The 14,448-nt window shown below is 65.3% G+C and overlaps 4 protein-coding genes and 2 non-coding genes across 9 annotated transcripts; 4 read left to right on the top strand and 2 right to left on the bottom strand.

Annotated features, from left to right (window-relative positions):
• The first annotated feature begins 154 nt into the window (after nucleotides 1–154).
• LOC142604496 (adenine phosphoribosyltransferase-like) lies at nucleotides 155–2,294 on the top strand. 3 transcript variants are annotated; one of them, XM_075771365.1, is made up of 6 exons: nucleotides 155–827; nucleotides 975–1,115; nucleotides 1,277–1,370; nucleotides 1,449–1,595; nucleotides 1,687–1,782; nucleotides 1,888–2,294. In XM_075771365.1, exons 1-6 carry the CDS (start codon nucleotides 519–521, stop codon nucleotides 2,013–2,015), a joined length of 915 nt encoding a protein of 304 aa, XP_075627480.1. In that variant the 5' UTR covers nucleotides 155–518; the 3' UTR covers nucleotides 2,016–2,294. The 3 variants fall into 3 exon arrangements, with proteins under 3 accessions (XP_075627480.1, XP_075627479.1, XP_075627481.1); XM_075771364.1 differs by having other exon boundaries at nucleotides 966–1,115; XM_075771366.1 differs by lacking the exon at nucleotides 975–1,115.
• A 147-nt stretch (nucleotides 2,295–2,441) lies between these two features.
• On the bottom strand, nucleotides 2,442–5,469 carry RAB34 (RAB34, member RAS oncogene family). Of its 2 annotated transcripts, none has more exons than XM_075771367.1 (11): nucleotides 5,344–5,469; nucleotides 4,500–4,625; nucleotides 4,318–4,409; nucleotides 3,876–3,941; nucleotides 3,569–3,670; nucleotides 3,437–3,501; nucleotides 3,315–3,366; nucleotides 3,052–3,133; nucleotides 2,861–2,951; nucleotides 2,665–2,772; nucleotides 2,442–2,583 (listed from the first exon to the last, which is right to left on the bottom strand). In XM_075771367.1, exons 2-11 carry the CDS (start codon nucleotides 4,551–4,553, stop codon nucleotides 2,516–2,518), a joined length of 780 nt encoding a protein of 259 aa, XP_075627482.1. In that variant the 5' UTR covers nucleotides 4,554–4,625; nucleotides 5,344–5,469; the 3' UTR covers nucleotides 2,442–2,515. The 2 variants fall into 2 exon arrangements, with proteins under 2 accessions (XP_075627482.1, XP_075627483.1); XM_075771368.1 differs by having other exon boundaries at nucleotides 5,337–5,415.
• A 219-nt stretch (nucleotides 5,470–5,688) lies between these two features.
• Nucleotides 5,689–8,051, top strand: RPL23A (ribosomal protein L23a). Its single transcript, XM_075771369.1, has 5 exons — nucleotides 5,689–5,808; nucleotides 6,330–6,510; nucleotides 6,828–7,004; nucleotides 7,394–7,463; nucleotides 7,986–8,051. The coding sequence occupies exons 1-5, from the start codon at nucleotides 5,784–5,786 to the stop codon at nucleotides 7,998–8,000; spliced, it is 468 nt and encodes a 155-aa protein (XP_075627484.1). The 5' UTR covers nucleotides 5,689–5,783; the 3' UTR covers nucleotides 8,001–8,051.
• Nucleotides 6,653–6,726, top strand: LOC142604592 (small nucleolar RNA Z17). The gene has a single exon (XR_012838446.1). It is a non-coding gene; the product is annotated as a small nucleolar RNA Z17 (small nucleolar RNA).
• LOC142604603 (small nucleolar RNA SNORD42) lies at nucleotides 7,251–7,318 on the top strand. The gene has a single exon (XR_012838457.1). It is a non-coding gene; the product is annotated as a small nucleolar RNA SNORD42 (small nucleolar RNA).
• Nucleotides 8,052–11,498: 3,447 nt separating the features above from the next.
• On the bottom strand, nucleotides 11,499–13,683 carry TLCD1 (TLC domain containing 1). The gene is made up of 4 exons (XM_075771498.1): nucleotides 13,425–13,683; nucleotides 13,136–13,218; nucleotides 12,735–12,817; nucleotides 11,499–12,262 (listed from the first exon to the last, which is right to left on the bottom strand). Exons 1-4 carry the CDS (start codon nucleotides 13,619–13,621, stop codon nucleotides 11,867–11,869), a joined length of 759 nt encoding a protein of 252 aa, XP_075627613.1. The 5' UTR covers nucleotides 13,622–13,683; the 3' UTR covers nucleotides 11,499–11,866.
• Nucleotides 13,684–14,448: the final 765 nt, after the last annotated feature.

The raw sequence follows: 14,448 nt of genomic DNA, 5'->3' as shown, positions 1-14,448 counted from the left end.
GTTACCCCTCCCGGTGGGGCCGGGCCCCGTTGCTGTGGCAGCCGGTGGGGTGATGTGCCGGGGCCGGTAACGAGCCGGCCCCAACGCGCCCGCCCCGTGACGCACCGGCCCCCTCACGGCCCCCGGCCCCGGAGCGGCCCCCGACGGCAGAAGGATGCTCCCCGCGGCCCCGTGCCCCCGGCCCACGAGTGTCCCGCTTTCACAGCAGCAGCCCCGGTGCCCCGTGCCCAGCCGGGGCTGGCAGCCCACAGGTCCCAGCGTGGCTGCCAGGACTCGCCCCCCCGGCTGGCTCCCCCCCGCCACCGAGCCCGTGGACAACCCGGACGCGGAGCTGGCACGCTGGGCGGCCGAGGGAGCCAGCGCTTGGCAGGGCAGGATGGCGCCCGGACACCCCAACAGGGACGTGTGAGACCTCAGAGAGTCCCTGCGCTGCCCAAGACCCCCAAAGGCCGTGGGGCTGCCCCCCGAGCATCACCCTGGCTTGCTGATCCTTGCACCCACGGGACGCCAAGGGCACCATGCTGCCTGCACCGCTCCCTGGCATCGCTGGGGCAGGCGGCTGGGTGCCGGGGACACCCTCACGGGGTGCGAACGCCCCAGCCCTGGTGGTCCCCACCACCCAACCGCCTGGCCGAGGCAGCAGAGCCCGGTGGGGGCACATCGCTGGTCCGCAGGCAGGGCTCCCACCTGGCACGGGACCAGGGCCCAGCTGGCCGAGGGTGCTGGCCAGGGCCCAGCGCCGCAGGGGCTGCCCCCACTCAGCTGTTGCTGTCTGTGACGCTCCCCATGACAGTCCCGCTCGGCTCAGCCTCGCCGCCGGCACCCAGGTATGGAGCCGACTCAGGCGCGCCGGGACCCCAGGGTGCCCATGCGGGGGGTGCGGATGGGGAGGGTGGAGGGCACCGAGCCGTGGGGAGCCCTGCAGAGATTGCGGGTGGGGAGTCTCAGCCCTGTTACATGCTCAGTGCTTGCAGTGCCTGCGGTCCCCACGCATGGACCTGTGCCACGTCCCTGCTGTCCGAGAGAAGGGCTGGTACCTGGCGCTGATGGCCCCCAACGTCAAGGGTCCCAACTACGCCTGGCTGGACCCCTCCCGGCTCTACTGCCACCCGCAAGTACCCAGCACCCAGGGCAGAGGGCACCCACGGGGGTGCCTGGGTGGGCTGCAGCTCCGCAGGGCTGTCAGGGCACCCAGCTGTGCCCCCGGGCGCTGGCACGGGGGCTGTAGGTGCCCACGATGGGCTGCAGGCACCCAGCACCTCCACTCTCTCCCCAGGGTTTGCAGGACTGCATGGCCGACCTGCTGCAGCCCTTCCAGGGAGACCCCATCGACATGGTGGCCGGTATCGACGCCATGGGCTTCATCCTGGGTGAGCGGGGACGCGGGTGAACCCAGGGTCCCCATCCCTCGTCCCTGTGGGGCTTGACGGTGCCGTGCCCGCCCCCAGGCGCCGCCGCTGCCGCCGCTCTGCAGAAAGGCTTCCTGGCCATCCGCAAAGCCGGGCACCTCTGTGTGCAGACCCTGGCGCAGCCCTACACGGACTACTCGGGCCGGGAGAAGGTGATGGAGGTCCGCACTGATGCCATCTTGCCGGGTGAGCCAGCGGGGTGCTCCCATCGGAGGGGGGGGGGGACGCTGCCAGCACGGGCACCTGGCACTCAGCTGCAGCCTCTGTCCCCTCCCAGGTCTGCGCATCCTCCTCGTGGACCAGTGGGTTGAAACCGGGGGCACCATGCGAGCGGCCATCCAGCTGGTGGAGCGGCTGGGAGGGGTCGTGGCAGGTAGGAGGGGGGTACTGGTGCACCCCGGGGTGCACCCATGGGTGCAGCGGGAGCATTGTCCCCGTGGTGGCCAGCACCGAGCCCCCCCCCCCCCTTGTCCCGCAGGTGTCGCCGCCATCTGCATCGAGGACAGCGAGGGTGGGCGGTGGATCCGGGAGCGCTACAAGTGCTCCCACTGCGTCCCCCCCAGCCTGCAGCCCCGCTTCGACCGCCACCAGTTCGGCTGCGACTGACAGGGGTTGGCACCCCACGTGTCACCCCCATGTCCCCCCCCCCAGGGCGCAGGGCTGCCAGCTCTTCGAGGCAGGGATGCCCAGGGCATCCACTACCTGGTTTGGCTTTCACCGTACCCGAGATGCTCCCCGCTCCTCGGCGGCAGCCAACCTCCCCTGGCTCCGTCCTCCCACCTGCCCACGAGCCGGGGGGGCTGTGCCCGGGGACAGGGGGAGCCGCAGCTGGGCCCCAGCCCCCAGCCCCCAGCCTCACACCCTTCTTGAAAAGCATAAAAAAAGGTTTTATTAAGACAAACGGGAGCCCGCGGGCATCTCCTGCTCCAAGTGGTACCTGGGTTTGCATAGCTAAGGGAGCCGCACGGGTGCTCCTGCCCGCCCCGGCTGTGGGTGCCCGGGCAGACGGGGGGCCGGGGGGGCTGGGGGCAGCTCCTCGGAGCCAGCTGGGGCTGCCCCTCTTTGGTCCAGAGGTGTGAGTGCAGGGGGGGCAAGGGGCTGCCCCCTCACTGGCAGCACTTGGGTTTCTTGCGGGGTGCCGACAGGTACAGGTCGCTCTCGTTGCTGCTGATCCCTGAAGAGACAGAGGGGTGGGATGGGGGGGGTGGGGTGATAAGGGGGGGGCACCCGCGTGGGGCCAGCCGGGGGTACTCACGCACGGTGTCGCCGATCTTGCGGGCGCTGCTGCGCTCCAGCTCGGCCAGCACGCTGCTCTCAAAGGTCAGCGCCGCCACACGGAAGAAGAAATCCCGGACGTTCTCCCCTGCCCCGAGGGACGAGACCCCCTGAGTGGCCCCTCACCTGGCCGGACCCCCGGGGTCCACATCCCCCCTGCCTGGCCAGGGACCCACCGGTGAGTGAGGAGACGGCCCAGTACTCTGCCTGCATCTCCTGGGCCACCTTCAGAGCATCCTTCTCCATCAGGCTGTACTGTGCCGGCGTCTGCCAACCGAGCCGGGGGTGGGGTGGGTGGGTGGGGGGTGGGGATGACCCCCCCCCAAGGTGGGGTGCAGGGGGTCCATGGGAAGGGGGACACACTCACGCTCAGGTCCTTCTTGGAGCCCACCAAGAAGAGGATCACATTGGATGGGTCGTTCTCCTTCAGGGCGTCAGCCAGCCACTGCCTGTTGGGGCCACTGTCACCGGCCGGTGGCTCACGGCCAAGCACTACCCTCTTGCTCGCACGCTGCAGCATTGCCAGCAGCCCCGTGTCCTCCTGCCCAGCTTCTGCTTCTCCATCCAGCCCCACCACCCGCCACACTCGTACGCGGTCCCACCCGAGCCCCCTGACTCCGTGTCACCTACCGCGTGTGGTCCAGGGACGCCACATCGTTGACATCGAAGACGATGACGATGGCTGGAGGGGGGAGGAGGGGTGAGACGGGGACGAGGACAGCTGGTGGGGTGGGACATGGCGGGGACCTCACCTTGCGCTCCCCGGTAGTAGGTGGAGGCGATGCACTTGAAGCGCTCCTGGCCAGCTGTGTCCCACCTGGGGGCAGAGGGGAGGTGAGGGGGAGCCGTGGGGGTGCGCAGGGAGGGGGCTGGTGCCTACTCACAGCTGCAGGCTGAAGGGCACCCCCAGCACCTCGAACCGCTCCATCTCGAAATCCACCCCGATGGTCGCCTTGTAGTTCTTGTCGAAGGTGTCCTTGCAAAAGCTGGGGGCGGGGGGAGGGAGATGGGTGTCAGCAGCCCCCACCCCCCCCACACCCCTGGGGGCTCAGTGCCCCCCACCCCAGGAGATGCCCGGCACCAGACTCCAGCCAGAGTCCGGCTCAGCCCAAGGTGCTGCTGCCCTTTGGTGGGGGTCTCCCCCCTGCCCTCCCCACCCCCCGCAGAGCCTCTCTGGGGGGGTCCCGTTACCGGTTGATCAGACAGGTCTTCCCCACCGAGAGGTCCCCCACCACGATGATCTTGGAGATCTTGAACCTGCAGAGCGGGGGGATGCACGGCCGCTCAGCAAGGTGGGGGGCTCCCCGCCTGCCTCCCCCTGGCTGGCCATGGGGACAGAGAGGTTCATGGGGTGGGGGGGTGTCACCCTGCAGCCCCCAGAATCCGGCAGCGCCCCGCAGCCCGGCTCTCCCATCCCGCCGCCAGCCGCAGCCCAGCCCGGACCCCCGTGCGTGTCCCCCCCCCCCCCGCGCCGCATTCCTGCGCCGTGACGCAGGACTCGGCATACGGGCAGTGCCGGCAGCCACGCGGCACCCGCGCCAGGGACCCCCGCTCGGGGCTGGCGGGGCCGTGGGCCCCTCGTCACCCACCCTCAACCTCGAGGTGAGGGGTCCCCGAATCACCATGGACTCACCCCACGGTGCCCGTCCGCTGCTCCTGGCAGGCGCTGGCCACCGTGGGGTGGAAGGCGGGGCGGGCGTGCAGGGCGGCCTCCTTCCGAAAACACTGCAGGGGGGGACAAAGGGGGACACCGGTGTGACCATGGGGCTCGGCGAGGCCACCTCTGGGCCAGTGTTCCCCCCCCTCCCCGCTCACCGGGGGCAGGTCGGCGATGACCCTGTCCCTGCGGACCGGAGCCAGCATGTTCATCGTCCCGCGGGGCTGCCGGGGCGGGCTGGGTGGCCGGGGGGAGCGGGGACGGGCCGAGGGCCACGACGAGGCCTGGGACAGACGGAGCAGGGAGCGGTGATGTCCCTGTGTCCCAGCTGTCCCCACGTCCCCATGCGCAGCATCCTGGAATACAGCTGTCCCTGTGTCCCCAAGCGGGGCTGTCCCCTTATCCCAAATTGTTTCCACATTCCCCGGGACATGGCTGTCCCCATGTCCTTGCTGTCCCCACATCCCCAAACATGACTGTCCCCGCGTCCCAGCCACCCCAAGATCCCCGAGTGTGGCTGTCCCCACGCCCTGGGGTGCTGCTGTCCCCACGTCCCAGCTGTCCCTGTCCCCTGGCCACCCCCACATCCCTGTGCACGGCTCCCTCCTTGTCCCACCCGTCCTGCCGTGCCATCCCCGGGTACGGCTGTCCCCGTGTCCCATCCGCCGCCATGACCCCGCACCCCCGGGGTACCACTGTCCCCTCGTCCCAGCTCTCTCCACATCCCACGTGTGGCATCCCAGCGCACGGTGCTGTCCCCGTGTCCCACTGGTCCCCATGTCCCCCAATGTACCTGTCACCGTGTCCCACCCGTCCCCGTGCACGTCCATCCCCGTGTCCCCGTCTCCCTCCCCATCCCCGTGTCCCCCGTCCACAATCCCTGCCATCCCCAAGCCGTATCCCGGTCCATGGCCAAGCCCTCCCCTCCCCATTCCCGGTCCCATCGGTGGGAAAGGGGGGTGGTGGTGGTGGTGGGGGGGGGTGGTCCCCGTTACCGCGAACCTCCCGGCTCCGGTAGCGGTGCTCGGCGCTGCACGCCCAGCCCCGGAGGAACCGGCGTCCTGGCCCCTCCCCCGCCCCCTACAGGGGGCGGGGGAGGGGCCAGGACGCCGGTTCCTCCGGGGCTGGGCCACTGCGCTGCTGCCCACGCAACGGGACCCCCGTTAATCCCTCCCCACACCGGGGCTCGTCCCGCCCCCCCCCCCCCGCCAGAACCGGAGAGGCGCGCAGGACTACAACTCCCATGAGACCCCGCGGGGTTGGGGAAACCATATGCGCATGCGCAAATGAGGCAGACACTGAGTACTACCGTTCCCGGCGGGCTCCGCGGTATCGCGAGAGTTGAGGGGGAGGTAAGTAGGTGTGAAACTCTCGCGAGATTTGGGGCTATAAGCCCGTGCGGTGAGGCGCGGGAGGCCCCTTTCGGCTTCCGCCTGGCCAAGATGGCGCCCAAGGCGAAGAAGGAGGGTGAGGGCTCGGGGGGGGCGGTGGGATCCATGGGCTGGGGGGAGTCGTGCCGAGGCATCCCCAGGGGTGCGGGTTGTACGCGGGGGAGCTGGGGTGGGCGGTGAGGGAGGGCTGCAGGGCGGTGCTGGGCCGCGGGCACGTGGAGGGGACGGGAGAGGCCTGTACCGGTGAGCACGGCGTGGTTGTCTGAGGGAGGGTGGGCCACGGTCTCGGTACGAGGACCTTCGGGGTGTGGAAGGGGTGAGGGAGCTGGGAAGGGATGAGTGCCCCTGTCCGTTGGGGAGGTGGGAGACTGGTTTGTTTTGTTTTTTTTTTTTTTTTTTTTTTTTGGGAAGGGGAAGGGAGAACTTAAGCGTTGGGCTTTTTGGGGAGGTCTTGGTTGGATGAGGGAGCATGGACCGCTTGGAGATGCCCTGTTCGTTGAGTTGTACGATAGGGAAAGTCATGGCCCGTTGGGGCAGGCAGGGGAGCATATACTGGTCCTGCAGAACCTGGGTTTGCTGACTGAGGTGTCGTTGTAGCTGTGCCTCCGAAGACAGAGGCAAAGGCCAAGGCACTGAAAGCCAAGAAGGCCGTCCTGAAGGGGGTCCACAGCCACAAGAAGAAGAAGATCCGCACATCGCCCACCTTCCGCAGGCCCAAGACCCTGCGACTGCGGCGGCAGCCCAAGTACCCACGGAAGAGTGCTCCACGGAGAAACAAGTACGTGTGGGGTGTTGGGCTCTGCCCTGCTGCAGGGCTCCCAGAGTGGGAGCAGCCCCACGCGTGAACTGGCATGGGACATGTGCCGTTCTGCAGGTCCCTGGGAGCTGAGCCCCACCTTGGCAGAGGAGGGGGTGTTTGGGGTGCAGGTGATGATTTCAAGCGACCAAAGTCTGAGAGTTTGTGATGAGAACTTTTTTTGGCAACTGATGCACCCCATACTTTCTTAGATGGTACCTGTGGTATTTAAAAGCCCCTGAAGTGCAGAGGTGGTGTCTGCCAGCCTTCTGTTAACCACAGGGTCTCTTCTCCTGCAGGCTGGACCATTATGCCATCATCAAGTTCCCTTTGACCACAGAATCGGCAATGAAGAAGATAGAGGATAACAACACTCTGGTTTTCATTGTCGATGTCAAGGCAAACAAGCACCAGATCAAACAGGCCGTCAAGAAGCTGTATGACATCGATGTGGCCAAGGTTAACACATTGATTAGGTGAGGAGAGGAGGAGAATAGATCACTGGGGGGGTGTGAGATGCTTCAAGAGCCCAGAGTGGCTTTTAGCAGAAAATGTGAACACGTGTGGGTTTCAGCAGTTGTGGGATTAAGCTCTGTAGCGTTTTCAGTGTCAGTTTTGAGAAATACAACTTGTGACCGAGCACATCTTAGTGGAAGTGGGAAATGTTGGCAGACCAGAGAGTCAGCTTCATCAGGGAGCTCTTCTAACCCCTAGGGAGTCTTGTGCAAATGATGTGAACATTTTTTTACCACTGAGTAAAGTGATGTTTCCAAAGGAACCACTGATGCACACCGCTATAGCAGGAATGTGGAGCAGGTGGAAGGAGTTGTGTGCCTCTGTTCTAATGCCTCCTGTTCCTCTCTAGGCCTGATGGGGAGAAGAAGGCTTATGTCCGACTGGCTCCAGATTACGATGCACTGGATGTAGCCAACAAGGTGAGAAATCTTTGAAACTGTGCAGCTCCCGTTAGCTGTCTTGTATCTCCTGCGCTGGGTTGCACTGGGTTGTTCTTCCTGGCATAGGTGTGAGGTACTTGTGCTTCGAGCACAGCAGCACTTCTGTGGAGCGTCCCTTACTGGTGTTCTTAGCCAGCTTGTTAGAGCAGGGGGAATGATGTCAGAGGCAGCGCTGCGCTGCTGGCCTGGGGGAAGGAGGGGTTTCCGCTGTGCGGGTGGCTGCGCCTGGAAGCGGCGGTTTAGTCCTCGAGGTGGTTGAGGAAGGCAGGAGGCAGCGGTGGTACAAACCGGAGTAGGGGAACGTGGCTTAGCACAAGGGTCACCGTGGAGTGAATGTATAGAGCGGTTGTGTAAGGCACTTGGACGGGTCTGGGAGGAAGACGCCTGTCGTCGGAGGACAGGAATCCTGGGGAGATGTGGCCCTGGCAGCGATGTCTGTGGCAGAGGCTCTGCCCTTCTGCTGCTGTAACATCTGTTTTAACGTGCTTTGCTTCTTTCCAGATTGGGATCATCTAAACTGCATCTACCAAGGACTGTACAGACAGGATAATAAACCCTGTGACACCACTGAGGGGCCTTTGTGTTTTGTGACAGCATAGCCCGTGCGAAAAAGAGCGCCCAGCAGGCTTTTGGGGCTTTGGTTCAGTGAAGGGGTCCCTCCCTCCCTCCCTGGCACTCGGTGGGCATTGCTCACTGCTCTGGGCTGTGCACGCTGTCCTGCACCTGGGGCCTTGCCGCTGGGGTCTCCTGGGGCACTGACATGTTCTCTGTGCTTGGGTAGATATCCATGAGGTGACACTGCCCCCCAAATCTCAGATACCTGTTTACCCGAGACCTCTGCTGTCCTCCTGCATTCTGTCGCCCTGTGTAATTACCACGTTTGTGATCAATGTTCTCGGTATCCTGTGTAGCTTCCTTGTCGAGTGTGCCACGGGCCAATGAGTGCCCAGGAGGTAGGTAGTAACCACAACAGAAGTGTGTTCATGGTTCAGATCTGGCGCAAGTGGAGTGTCACACCATTTTCCCACCGTATGAGCTACTTATGCTGCAAGCTTCACTTGAAGCCCTCAGGCTAATCCCATCGCAAGGGCTTTGTGTGGGGTATTTTTTTCTGGCACGATCCCTACTCCCTGCACTGCCGTGTGTGAATCGCAGCCTGGGTCCCCTGACGCTTCCTGCTAAGGTTGCCTGTAACCTCACGGGGTTCACGGCCTTAGCAGGGCTGTTTCCAAACCTGCTGCTGCTGCTGCCTTGGCAGTCCTCTGCTCCCTCAAATTTGTAGATGAAAAAGGCTTTTCGGAGTGCCTGCAGAGTCACAGGAGTGCTGGGCAAGTGGGGAATGGAGGTAAAAGTACAGCTAGGCCTCTAGGGGTACTTGATCTTAAGTATGTAGTTAGAGAAAGGTGATGAAAGCTATGAGCAAATATTGATGGGGGTAATTAAGCTCTCAGGCAGTGGGACACCGAGTTCCTTCGAGCCTCTTGCAGTGGGTGGTGGAGTCCTGGGGCGATGGTTTCAACACGGTGGTGGCAGATGGGAAGGGGGAGCCGTCCTGGTAGCTGCAGCTCTTGGGACCTCGGGGTGAAGATCTGTGCTGGGTTGCGCGGTCCCTTGGCTTGGGACACCTCACGTGGTGCCCATGGCTCCGGGTGCCGGGGCAGTGCGGCTGGATCAGTCGGGTACGCTGCAAGCTGCCTGCCATGGCAGGGTGACGGGGAGGCACCGGGGCAGGCTGCGGGGCGGCTGTACACGTGGGAGGACGGTGGGGCTGCGATGGCGGCGCAGGAGAGGCCGGCTGCCGTCACGCCATCGCCCTGTTGGGGTGGTGACTAGGTAACGCAAAGCTCTCGCTTTCATGTGGGCAGAGTGTGGCTGCTGTCGGCTGCCCTCTGAAAGCTGGGGTTGGCTCCCGCTGACGGGTGTAGGAGCACCCTGGGCCCCACGGGGTGCTCGGCTGGGCTGCGGGGGAGGCAGGGGATGGTCCCTGCCTGCTGTGAGAGCATCTGGTAGGGGTGAGAAACTGCCCGGAGGGAAGAGCGCTGCTTCCCTGCGTGCTGGCCTGTCTCCTGATCTGCGGGTGCTGTGCAGGGCTCTGCTGGTACCCTGGGTGCAGGCCAGAGCCTGGGATCTCTCCCCAGATCTGGGTCAGGGTCTTGAAACTGAGAGCGAGGGCTGTTGGCAAGCTGTGCGGGGCCAGATAAGGCTGAGCAGGCGGCCTTCCCTGCCTGTGACAGCCCCGCTCCTAGGTGATGCAAGGACCTGGGACAACCTGGCTCCCTCCTGGGGTCAGGTCTGATGTTCCCGCTGGCCCGCAGTCACCCCAAGAAAGATGTGGGGGGAGAAGTGCCCCTGTAGTAGCAAAGCCGGTATCGCCGCGGGGGGTGAAGAGCGGGTGTGTGCTGCAGCGTGGAGGCTGGGGAGGGATTTCACATCAGCATGACTTGCAGTCTGCCCTGACCCTGCCTCAACTTAGCCCAGCGGCTGCTGCCGTCTGGTGCTTTGCGTCCCCATGCTTGCCTCTCACTCTGGGCTGGCAGCCGGCCTGACCCACAGCTGCCCCAGCCCAACCAGTGCTGTGCTGCTGGGAGATGCTCTGCCTGGGAGCCAGGAGGGGAACAGGGGGAACTGTTGCTTTGGGAAGCTTTGTCATGCCTGACCCTTCCGTGCCGCTGTAAGGACGGTGGGAGCACAGGTTGGTCCCCCTGAGCCTGTGACCTGCTGGGGCAGAGCTGTGTCTGCTCTGCGTGGAGAGACAAGGGGAAAGGTGCAGCGATTGGGGTGAGGGGAAACTGAGATTTGGGCTTGATTGTGTGGAGTATTTGCAGATGGAGTCAATGCACAGAGGCTGTGGGGCTTAAGCTGCAGCTGGGAAGATGCGTAGCTGTCAGGATGTGCTGCCGAGGGTAAGGCCGTGCCCTGGGGCTGCTGAGCTCTGCTTTGAGCGAGGAGGGGGGCGAGGTGGCGGGTTTGAAGCTGGCACAGGACCCTGCCCATGCCGCGTCCTGAGTATCGCATCTCTGCTCTGGCTGCCAGACTCTTCCCAGCACGCACCCCCCGTGCCTGCCACGGTGTCGATGCATGCCAGGGAGCCCCAGCAGGATCCCGGCCCTGTGGGGTGTTTCCCGGCTCTCTGGAGGGAGGGGTGATCCCCCACCGCTTCCACTTAATCACCAGCTTATTTCAGCCGCAGGTCCTGTCTCTGCCTGAGCTGGGCTGGTGGTGGGGTTGGTAGGACAGATCCTGCCCCGCAGCAGGGGCTGGGCAGGAGTCCCTCTAAGCCCCGCTGCTTTCTGCCAGTCCAGTGAGATCCCGGAGCTGTCACGTCAGCAGGATTTGCCTTCCTGATGCTCTGGTGCTCCACAGAACCGGCTGGGCCAGTTCTGGCCCTGCTCCCCCAGGGAGCTGAACCCCCTCTGTCCTCCCACCACTCTGGGGGGGCTGCTGGAGGCAGCTTGGTTCTGCTGCTGCAGGAGAGGGCCCAGCACGCTCGCAGGGGATCCAGAGCTGCGCCGTGTTGGTGAAGATGACTCCGGGGGGATGCGAGCATGCAGCAGTCTTCCAGGAAGAGCCTGTGGCCTCACACGGCTTTCCCATGCCAGCTCCACTTCACGTGGCTGCCGAGTGAGTCATGCAGCCCAGCCAGGCTCCTCGCCGCCAGGCCGGAGACAGGCAGGTCAGGGACTGCAGCAAGGCTCCGTACCTCTCCTGGCTCCCTTCCCCTGCTCCCTGCACAGCCCTGGGTCCCTGGAAGAGCAGAGGAGGGGAGGGACCCGTCCCTGGGATCTTGCTGTTCAAGGTGCAGCAGGGTGCAGCTGGGCTGGTAGGACCCAGCAGGCTTGAGTGCATCCCTGGAGGGTCCCTAGAACAAAGTGAGCGGCAGAAATGTGCCTTCTCCCTCCCCGAGCACTGCCAGCCCTCCGCTGGGAACAGGGGCGCATCCTTTCCCATGGCCCTGTCCCCTCCATTCTCCCCGCGGTGCTGCTCTGCCCCACAGAAAAGCCAGCCCAGACATGCTGCGGCAGCAGTAAACAGACCGATTTTAATGCACGTATCACCCAACATCACTGTGGGAGGGACTCGTCCCTTCCCTCGCAACCCTCTCAGGCCATCAGCTGCAAAACGCAGCCACCCCTGGCCCTCCAGCTGTCTGCGCGGAAGCCGGCTTGGGCTGCTTCTCCATCGGCCGTGCCCCCGGCTTCGGCGGTGTCCCCGTGGCTCGGCGAGGCTGTCGGGCTGGTCCAGCAGGGAAGCGCTTTTAGGCAGCAGAGCAGGTGAAGGCAGGGCCTGGGGCCAGGGAGCGAGCCCTAAGGCACATCAGAGCAGGTTTGGAGAGCCCAAGATGCCCAGGAGCCAGAGCCTGGGCTTCCCTCGGCACGCACATCTCAGTCTATCAGAAACTTCTCACCATCCACGTCTCTCCCTGCAGAACCCTTGCGCAGGGAGGGGAAAAAATCAGAGCGGAGGAGGCGGGAGAAGTACATGAGGATCATGGCATCGAGCAGGAGGAGGTTGGCGGTGAGGAAGGCACCCTGGCCCTGCACTTCCACGTAGCGGAGGAAGTACCAGGTGAGGTAAGCCTGGGGCGCCAGGCGGAAGGCGAAGTACATCACCAGGTTGACGTATTTGTTGGCCTCGTAGAGTGCTGGGGAAGGCACGTTGCTCATCTTCAGCAGCATGCGGATGGTGAGGAAGATGTTGCTCACCTCCACCAACAGCAGCAGCATCGCTGCCACCAGGAAACGGCCGGTGATGATGAGTGAGACGAAGGCAGAGATGGCCTGGGAGCAGGGGGGGACACACAGCAGGGTCAGCTCTCCTTGCCCTGGGGGAGGCGAGTCCTTCCCCACCAAGGTTTGGGCATACACTGCTGCTCCCCCCTCCCTGAGATCCCAGCAGCCCCCCAGGCACCTGGGCCAAGGGAAAACCAGTCTGGAAGCCAGTTCCCCCAGGACCAGTTACACCTCCTTGTGTGGGGAGCTGGGACCAGCCTCCAGCTCTTCCCTTGCCCGGCACGGCAGCCTGTCTGGCTCCCGGCGCTCAGAGCCGATGCTGGCAGGCGTCCTGCCCCGCCGGGCGCCCTCGCCTTGTTGGTGCACAGCCTACCTGGCAGCCAGGGTGAGGCAGAGGGAAGGGCTCCGGCTTGGCTCGCTGTAACGCACAAAACCTGCATGGGCTGAGCCCTGGGGTGTGTGGTAGCCCCCACCCCTCGGTCCCCATGCTGGCCCTTTGCCTCCCTGGGGCCGTACTCACCATGGCGTGGTGCACCAGGTACTCCCAGGAGGAGCGGGACTGGTGGTTGAAGATGATGTCAAGGCTGTCGTGGATGAAGTAGCCTGTGGGATGAGAGAGAGTTGAGGGGGTCTGGCTTGTGCACCATCACCCGCTGTGCTAAGGGGGAGCAGCGAGGAGGAGGAGGGTGGCGTGACTGTGCTCCAGGCATCGGAAATGCCTCTGCCCCAGCTGAGCGTGGGGAGGCGGCCAGGCCCTGGGGCTGGCAGCCTGCAGGCTCCGTACTTGTGGTTAAGGCAGGAGGCACAGAGAGTCACCCAGCCCTTGAGCCGGGGGCTCGTCCCAGGCCGGCATGCCGGCTGAGGCTGAAGAGGCAGAGCCCAGCAGAGTGGCCACGGCCATCACCCTGCCCGGCCCCTTACCTGAGGAGAAGCAGACCAGCAGGTGCCCTGAGATGCTGTAGCCGTCCTGGATGTCGGAGAGCAGCTCCGGGGAGTGCCAGAGGCTGGGGGGGGGGGGGGAGAGGAGTCAGCCTGGGTGCTGGGACACGGGGACCCCGAGCACCCTGCCCTGCGCCTCCTCCCCGGGGTGGGGCAGCGCCCAGGGTCGTGCTCCAGCGTGGACCCAAATCCCGGTGGTGCCGGAGCCCCGTTCAGAGCGCGCACCGTGCCCCTGGCCCGCCTTTCCCCGCCCCTCCCCGGTGCCCGGTACCTGAAGAGAGCCCATAGCCCGGCCAGCACGGAGTGTGCGAAAGAGACGAGGAGGTTCCGCCAGCGCCAAACGCGTCCGGGGCGGCTTCTCACGGCGGCGGGCCGGGGCAGGGCCAGTGCCGCCCGCCGCAGCGCCCCGAAGAGCGCCACGCTGCCGCCCACCAGCGCTACCGAGGGCGCCCGCCAGCCCGGGCCCATCGCGCCCAGCTCCGGCGGCCCGGGGCGCGCGGCGGCGCGGGCGGGGCCGGGATGGCCACGCCTACCCATTGACCACGCCCCTACACTGACCACGCCCCCATTGATCCCACCTCCCCATCGACCACGCCTCCCCATTGACCACGCCTCCACACTGACCACGCCTCCCCGTTGACCACGCCCCCATCTGACCACGCCCCCATTGATCCCACCTCCCCATCGACCACGCCTCCCGCTGACCACGCCTCCCCATTGATCACGCCCCATCTGACCACGCCCCATCTGATCACGCCTTCCCCCACCCCACCCCGCACAGCGCCTGCGCGGGAACGGGCGTGCGTGAACCGCACGTGCGTGCGTGTACAGAAGGGGCGTTGCGTGTGCTTGCGGGGTGTTGCACCACGTGCGCCAGGCGCCGCACGTGTCTCTGCCGGGTGTTGCACGTGTGTGTCGGTGGCAGGTGTGCGCAGGGTGTCGCGCGTGGTCCTGTTGAGCGCTGCTTGTGTGCACACGTGGTGCGGCGTGTGAGGGGGTGGGTGTGCAAGCGTGGCTGTCAGGTATTGCACACGTGCAGGGCACTGCGTGTCTGTACTGAGCAGCACAGGAGGGTGGGTGCAGCACGTGCACGTCTGCGTTGGGCCCTGCACACGCGTCCCAGTACTGCACAGCTGGTGCGGGCCTTGCACGCGCGCGTGTCCCGGGCGCAGCGTGGTTGCCCCAAGGCGGTCGCGGCGCCTGGCGTGGTGAGGGTGCCGGGAAAACCACCGTGCCCTGGAATAATAGTCGCCAAACTGGCTGGGACCGCTGCCAGCCGGGTGTGCGCAGCGAGC

The sequence above is a fragment of the Balearica regulorum genome, chromosome 19 (assembly GCF_011004875.1).
Source record: "Balearica regulorum gibbericeps isolate bBalReg1 chromosome 19, bBalReg1.pri, whole genome shotgun sequence".
Classification (NCBI taxonomy): Eukaryota; Metazoa; Chordata; class Aves; order Gruiformes; family Gruidae; genus Balearica; species Balearica regulorum.
The sequence above is the reverse complement of the archived record's forward strand: the minus strand, read 5'-3'. Positions and strand labels throughout refer to the sequence as shown.

Excerpts from the sequence above, each read along its gene's own strand:
- LOC142604496 (XM_075771364.1), top strand. The coding sequence starts at position 519 with ATGCTGCCTGCACCGCTCCCTGGCATCGCTGGGGCAGGCGGCTGGGTG. Across the intron at positions 1,371-1,448 it reads CGCCATGGGCTTCATCCTGG|GCGCCGCCGCTGCCGCCGCT; the intron begins GTGAGCGGGGAC and ends GCCCGCCCCCAG. Across the intron at positions 1,783-1,887 it reads GCTGGGAGGGGTCGTGGCAG|GTGTCGCCGCCATCTGCATC; the intron begins GTAGGAGGGGGG and ends CTTGTCCCGCAG.
- RAB34 (XM_075771367.1), bottom strand. The coding sequence starts at position 4,553 with ATGAACATGCTGGCTCCGGTCCGCAGGGACAGGGTCATCGCCGACCTG. Across the intron at positions 3,502-3,568 it reads GTGCCCTTCAGCCTGCAGCT|GTGGGACACAGCTGGCCAGG; the intron begins GTGAGTAGGCAC and ends CTCTGCCCCCAG. Across the intron at positions 3,134-3,314 it reads GCGTCCCTGGACCACACGCG|GCAGTGGCTGGCTGACGCCC; the intron begins GTAGGTGACACG and ends TGGCCCCAACAG.
- RPL23A (XM_075771369.1), top strand. The coding sequence starts at position 5,784 with ATGGCGCCCAAGGCGAAGAAGGAGG. Across the intron at positions 5,809-6,329 it reads GCCCAAGGCGAAGAAGGAGG|CTGTGCCTCCGAAGACAGAG; the intron begins GTGAGGGCTCGG and ends GTGTCGTTGTAG. Across the intron at positions 6,511-6,827 it reads AGTGCTCCACGGAGAAACAA|GCTGGACCATTATGCCATCA; the intron begins GTACGTGTGGGG and ends CTTCTCCTGCAG.
- TLCD1 (XM_075771498.1), bottom strand. The coding sequence starts at position 13,621 with ATGGGCCCGGGCTGGCGGGCGCCCTCGGTAGCGCTGGTGGGCGGCAGC. Across the intron at positions 12,818-13,135 it reads GCTGGTCTGCTTCTCCTCAG|GCTACTTCATCCACGACAGC; the intron begins GTAAGGGGCCGG and ends CTCATCCCACAG. Across the intron at positions 12,263-12,734 it reads ACCTGGTGCACCACGCCATG|GCCATCTCTGCCTTCGTCTC; the intron begins GTGAGTACGGCC and ends CCCTGCTCCCAG.